At 45.5% G+C, this 6263-nt stretch overlaps 2 protein-coding genes across 4 annotated transcripts; both read left to right on the top strand.

The window, feature by feature from the left end:
• Nucleotides 1–36: 36 nt before the first annotated feature.
• On the top strand, nt 37–1734 carry RB195_000993 (uncharacterized protein; the record flags this gene model as incomplete). Its single annotated transcript, XM_064197566.1, has 1 exon — nt 37–1734. One exon carries the CDS (start codon nt 37–39, stop codon nt 1732–1734), a length of 1698 nt encoding a protein of 565 aa, XP_064053447.1.
• Nucleotides 1735–1777: 43 nt separating this feature from the next.
• On the top strand, nt 1778–6112 carry RB195_000992 (uncharacterized protein; the record flags this gene model as incomplete). Of its 3 annotated transcripts, XM_064197565.1 has the most annotated exons (8): nt 1778–2400; nt 2485–2669; nt 3337–3425; nt 3534–3698; nt 4276–4378; nt 5445–5540; nt 5831–5936; nt 5998–6112. In XM_064197565.1, 8 exons carry the CDS (start codon nt 1778–1780, stop codon nt 6110–6112), a joined length of 1482 nt encoding a protein of 493 aa, XP_064053444.1. The 3 variants fall into 3 exon arrangements, with proteins under 3 accessions (XP_064053444.1, XP_064053446.1, XP_064053445.1); XM_064197563.1 differs by lacking the exon at nt 1778–2400 and having other exon boundaries at nt 2549–2669; XM_064197564.1 differs by lacking the exons at nt 2485–2669; nt 3337–3425; nt 3534–3698; ... (2 more) ...; nt 5831–5936; nt 5998–6112 and having other exon boundaries at nt 1778–2422.
• Between the last annotated feature and the right edge of the window lie 151 nt (nt 6113–6263).

The following is a 6263-nucleotide window of genomic DNA, read 5'->3' as shown; positions in this document are numbered from 1 at the left end:
GGTGTTGGTGGAGTTGGCGTCCTCGTCAACACGAGTATGGCAAAGAACATCGACTCTTTTGAACAACTTACGACCCGAATCGGACGTCTGCGGATGAGAAGATATGGTCCAACACCAGCTTTGACTATCTTCGTCGCTTACGCTCCAACATCAAGCTACGAAGAAGAAGAAGTCGAAGCTTTCTATATGGACCTGGAGAAGTTCTACCGAGAAGATCATGCCTTCTACAAGGTAATAACTGGCGATTTCAACGCCAAAGTTGGCCCAAAAAGAACGCCGGAGAAACTCCACATCGGGACTCACGACCTACAATGGAATGACCAGGAGGAGAGGCTCTCCGAGTTCGTCATGACGACTAAGACCATCCATGGGAACTCGCAATTCCAGAAGCCCTCCTCTCTACGCTGGACGTGGGAGTCACCCGGTGGAGGGTATCGTAATGAAATAAACCACATCATCGTCAATAAAAGGTTCTGCCTGACTGACGTCGCTGTTGTACCAAAGTTCTATACGGGATCAGACCATCGCCTCCTGCAAGGAAGATTTTCCTTCACAAGGAGAGCAGAGAAAGCCCCCAAGTTCAGAGAGAGAAATCCCAGGACTATCATCAACTGGGATCTCTTCGCTACGCTAGCCGGCTTTTGGGAAGATTCCGCAATGGACAACATCGACGAGGAATATGACCGGCTTGTTGAACACCTTCACGACTGCGCGAAAAAGGCTGAGAGTTTTAAAACTACCAAGAGGCGCCTGTCTCTTGAAACTCTTGAGCTGATACGCCAGCGTGGAGCAGCACGAGCCGCGGGGAACCAAGAACTCACGTCCGAGCTCGGAAGGCTTTGCAGAGAGGCGATAAAGGAAGACCTTAACGAGAGAAGAGCAGAAGTGCTGGCTGAAGCTGCAGGGGCGGGGAAAAGCATACGCAGCATCCGCTATGCCCGTCGAGACTTCGCCAGTCGCAAGACGAGGATGACTGCTTTCCAGAACCCAAAGGGAACAGCCATTGCATCGAGAAGGGGGATGGAGAAAATCATCTACGACTTCTACTCTGATCTCTTTGACAGCCATGTCCACTTGCTTCCTCACTACCAGAGGGAAGATGGACAAGTCATTCCAGAGGTTCTCCCGTCCGAAATACGATATGCTATCATGTCGGTAAGAAATCGTACGACACCCGGTCCCGACAGAATAAGACCAGAACACCTGAAGAGCCTTCCGCCAGTACTCATCAACACCCTGGCGAGGCTCTTTACACGTTATCTGTCGGAATGCAAAGTTCCTAAACAGTGGAAAGCCAGAAAGACCGTGTTGCTGTATAAAAAGGGAGATCCACATGACATCGGCAACTATCGCCCAATCTGCTTACTGTCCGTCATCTACAAGCTCTTTACAAGAGTGATTCTTAATAGGATTGAGAAAGTATTGGATGAAGGACAGCCATGCGAACAAGCAGGGTTTCGAAAAGGATTCAGCACGATTGACCACATTCACACTGTTTCGAAACTCATCGAGGTATCACGAGAGTACAAGATGCCGCTCTGTCTCACCTTCATCGACTTAAAGAAGGCCTTCGACTCAGTTGAGACGGAAGCGGTTGTGGAAGCCTTAGACAACCAAGGCGTCCCCACTCAGTACATAAAGGTACTTCGAGAGTTGTACAGTAACTTCACGACCGGAATTTCGCCATTTTACAAGAATATCATCATTGACGTGAAGAGGGGTCCAACAGGGTGATACAATCGCACCCAAAATATTCACAGCCACTCTCGAGAACACAATGCGAAAGTTGGAATGGGACGACATGGGAGTGAAGGTCGACGGTTGGCAGCTACACCATTTGCGCTTCGCTGATGACATCGTACTGATAACACTTAGTATCAGCCAAGCGGAACGAATGCTGACCGAATTCGACGAAACATGTGGATGCATCGGTCTTCAGCTGAATCTACAAAAGACAAAAGATGTTCATGCGGAACGGATAGGTCTCGGATGCCCATTCACGCTCAACGGAACGAACATATCCGAATGCACCAGTTGCGTTTATCCGGGTCGGGAATTGAACATGATGAACGACCTGACCCCCGAGCTGGGCATGAGGAGACGAGCGGCTTGGGGAGCGTACAAGATCATCGAGGATATAGTGAAGGAGACCAAGAACACCCGGCTCCATGCTCACCTCTTCAACACCACCGTACTTCCTTCTTTGACTTCTGCTTCGGAAACCTGGGCATTTCGCAAGCAGGAAGAAAACGCGGTGAGCGTCATTGAACGCACAATTGAGAGAGTGATGCTAGGAGTATCCCTTTTCACGCAAGTGAGGGACGGGATTCGAAGTTCTCTCCTACGTCAGCGATCGAAGATTAGAGACGCCGCCGCGTTTGCCAAGGAAAGTAAAATAAGGTGGGCCGGACACGTGATGTGATGCGCTTTAATGACAACCGTTGGACCAGAGCCGTGAGCGACTGGGTTGCCCGCGATATTAAGCGCACTACAGGAAGACCGCCGACCCGATGGCCAGATTTCTTCACGAAGCCCTTCAAAGAAAAATATGATGCTCTTCGTGACCCACGCGAAAGGAGGAACCACTGGGCTACTCTGGCACGCGATCGGGACAAATGGAAGAATTACTGGCGCCCGCTCGACCAGTTCGAAGATCAACGGGAGTCAAGGTGATGAAGGTGATATAGCCTTGCAAAAAAATTAATCTATCTTCTATAGTCCGATCCTAAAGCTTGGTGCAGTTGAGTAGGCGGCTGCGCCCGAAAGGGTGCGGTTGAGCTAGCGCTTGGGGTTGAGGTGGGACCATCGCTATGCACAACTGCAAGCTTCAAGTTGTCTTGACCTGACTGTATAATCGTATTACCCATCAATGTTCAAATACTACTGGATGATTCGTATGCAAATATATAGGACCTGCTGATGTAATTACCGAAAAGATAGAATCTTTGTCTTCTTGCTCTTTCATTGTTATTACTTCCCAAGTTTGAGGTACACTTCAGAAGGCTGAGAAAATACTAAAGGAATAAAAAAAGAAAATAAAAAATTCACTACAAGAATATCCCAACCAGATGGTGATATTCTCTACGAAGTAGTTTGAAGAAAATCTGAATGTTTTTCGTCCCCCTCGAGAAAAGAAGAAAAGCCAATCTACAAGTTTTGCTCTTGGTCGAGACAAATGAAAACTATTTCTACTACTATTACTGCTCAAGCAAATCGAAGAACAACAGGAGTACAGGTTCAAAGTGAAAAAGGAGTTCGCCGAACACGGGATGAATCAGTGGTCTCGCATGGCTCGCGTAGCCAGTAGGCACTCTTTCTAAATGATAAATGGTTTAGGTCTTGGCAGCATGTTGGCTTCTGTCATGGGCGTTTGTACAGGAGTGACCACATATGCGGAGAACATAGCGCTCATCCACATAACGAGAGTGAGTAGCTGGTGAGACAATCCGTAGGTACCACGTTGCTTTCGTATTGGCACATGTTGACAACGTTGAAACTATTCAAAGGAATGTTTAGATGTACGTTGTTTTCAGGTGGCAAGTCGTACAACAATGCAAATTGCCGGGCTGCTTCTAATCCTTCTAGGTCTATTTACTAAAATGGCAGCTCTTCTCGCATCCATCCCTGATGCATTAATAGGAGGTGTCCTTACGATGGGCATATCAATGATAGCTGGCGTTGCGATGAGTAACTTACAGGTAACTTTTTTGGCCGTGAATTGCCTTTACGGGAGAGAATACAGAATAAACTTGTGAATTTCGAAAATCTCGAAACGTGGAGGGGAAGATCAAAAATGGCCACAGAATCGAAGACACAAGGCTAACACTCACTTTAGAGCGAACCCGGAAAAGTCCACAGACGTAACAAAATAACACAGAAAAATGACCATAAATCGCTGGATTTGAACTAAATACATATCTTATTTAGCATATTAGTATTGTTATATTCACCATGTGCATTTAAGTTTGTCGCCACAGAAAAAACCCCTATTTGAGGGAAACAAATCCGCCATTTCCCACTATAGATACAGAATGCCTGACAGTTTCGGAGAGTTCTTCCTTTCTTTCCAGACCTAATATAATTTGATCAGCATTCCTGACCTCAGCTCCTGGCTGATCATTGTTTATTTTTAGAGATCTAAATTTCTTGTTTACTTCGGTCGTCCAAATTTCTAAACTCTCCAATTTCATTATTTGTTGTTGATTAAATTAAAGTAGAATGTTGAAATTAAAGTAGGAGTTTAATAGGACAGCTATATTGATACCTTTCTTGTAGCTTATCGACTTGAAACTCACTCGCAACCTCTCCATCTTGGGACTGTCGCTGATGATTGGTTTGATAGTTCCACTACATTTTGAAAGGTCGCCATTCATATCAGGTACCCAAAGGCAATTCAGTTCTAATTTGTAAGGATCTGAGACAAATTTGTGAAGTGAAGTAACTAACATGCACTCACACATCCTTTGCAGAATTCTTCCTACTGGAGGACTGCGACGCGTCTTTCATAAGAAAATGTGTGTCAAAGGTGTTTGTGTTGTGCTTGGAGAGTCCCATCCATTTAGTTGAAAACATCCAGCGCCTGTAGATTTTATTTCCTCAGCAGCGAATTCACATTGTTATGCCTGGTCAAAACGACAGGAAGCATGGTGCAACACAGTTGGAATCGAGGTGGGACCATCGTGAACCGCAGTGGCGGATGATGCTAGCAAGGGTCCCCCTAGATTCTCATGGCTACGCTTCACAACATCGCTCCGAGTGCGACCGCTTACGCAACTGTACCGAGCTTCATTTCGTTTTGACTCTACCGTAGTAGGGTCAAAACGACATAAAGCACGTACGTAAGCTTCGAGAGTGTACGCAAATGCACCGCATATACACTCGTGAGAACTAGGGTCAAAACGACATGAAGCACGGACCGTTGCTTAAGCGGCCGCGCTCGGAAGCGGTGCGGTGGAGACAGCGGTTGGAATCGAGGTGGGACCATGGCGAACTGCAGAGATGAGTGGCAGCAGCGAGGACCCTTACACGATCTCAACCGCTACGCTCCACCGCTCCGCTTCGAGCGCAGCCGCTTGCGCAAATGTCCGTGCTTCATTTCGTTTTGACCCGACTATAGTACGCGTTGCTGCTTCAACTTAGTGTTTAGCTGATACGACCAACATCGTAGGGATGACGCTATCGTCAAGTGGTTCAACTACATTGTTTGGGAGATGAGGGTGAACTGAGAGACATCAGAATATTTCCGCACACCTCATCCACAATAATTAGTGTATATAATTCGAAAAAGTCGCGTTAAATTAAACTCTAGAAGCCATGTTGAGAGTAACTTGTTGAAATGTTTTGCTCAACATTCACACTATGGCTCCTATACAAGGAAACATCCAGTCTAAAAGACAACAAACTAGAACCAAATTTGAAAATGAACAAGAAATTGATCTTTTTAGGTAACAAGGAATGGGATCAGATTGTTAACATGCTGTTGAGTATTAAAATGCTTGTGGGAGGTGTAGTTGCCGTTGTTCTGGACAACACCGTGCCAGGTATTGTTTGACAAGTTTCACCATTCTACTATAGCAAATACCAAATATTTCTCAATACTGACGAAATATTTCTCAATACTGCTCTTATTTCTGTGCATTGAACCCTTCAGATAATGCTCTGAGTAAATCCCCGAAGGCGAATTGATTTGATCCCACAGCCCAATTCAGAGCTAGCTCTCGGGAGATCCGTCATCTTTAAAAAAAAACATTCCTAACCTTTCTAAACCCTTCGATTATAAAACATACTTAAATGGTGTTCCATTCGATCGCTTAAGCTAGCTTGCATTTAGGAGCAACGTTACGCCAGCGTGGTCTACAGTCACTCGAGGAAGATGAAAAAATCACTATTGAGCAACAAGAAGAAGATGGTTATGCGTTTCCAGAATGCGTGAACAGGTAAACGTGGACGAATTGACCCCTACACAGTAAAGTTACCTCGCAATGATTCACATTCCAGGGTACTTCGAGCATTTCCATGCTTGCGACTACTGCCTTTCCTTCCTAGTCACCCGCCGCCAAAACCACCACCATCAAGAGACCAGAGCATATCTGTTCCATGTGATGTCATGTGATGTGGCGTAATATTATTGTTGTGCTGGCTATTTTTGTACATAGTGCCTAATATAAAAACGCTGCCACTTAAACTTGCATGGTTTATTAAAAATTCTGTGGAATATGAAAACATAACTATAAAAATCATAAACTATGAGAACTAAACGTGTG

The sequence above is a fragment of the Necator americanus genome, chromosome IV, assembly GCF_031761385.1.
Source record: "Necator americanus strain Aroian chromosome IV, whole genome shotgun sequence".
In the NCBI taxonomy this organism is placed as follows: domain Eukaryota; kingdom Metazoa; phylum Nematoda; class Chromadorea; order Rhabditida; family Ancylostomatidae; genus Necator; species Necator americanus.
Note: the sequence above shows the minus strand (reverse complement) of the source record. Positions and strands in the feature narration are given on the sequence as shown.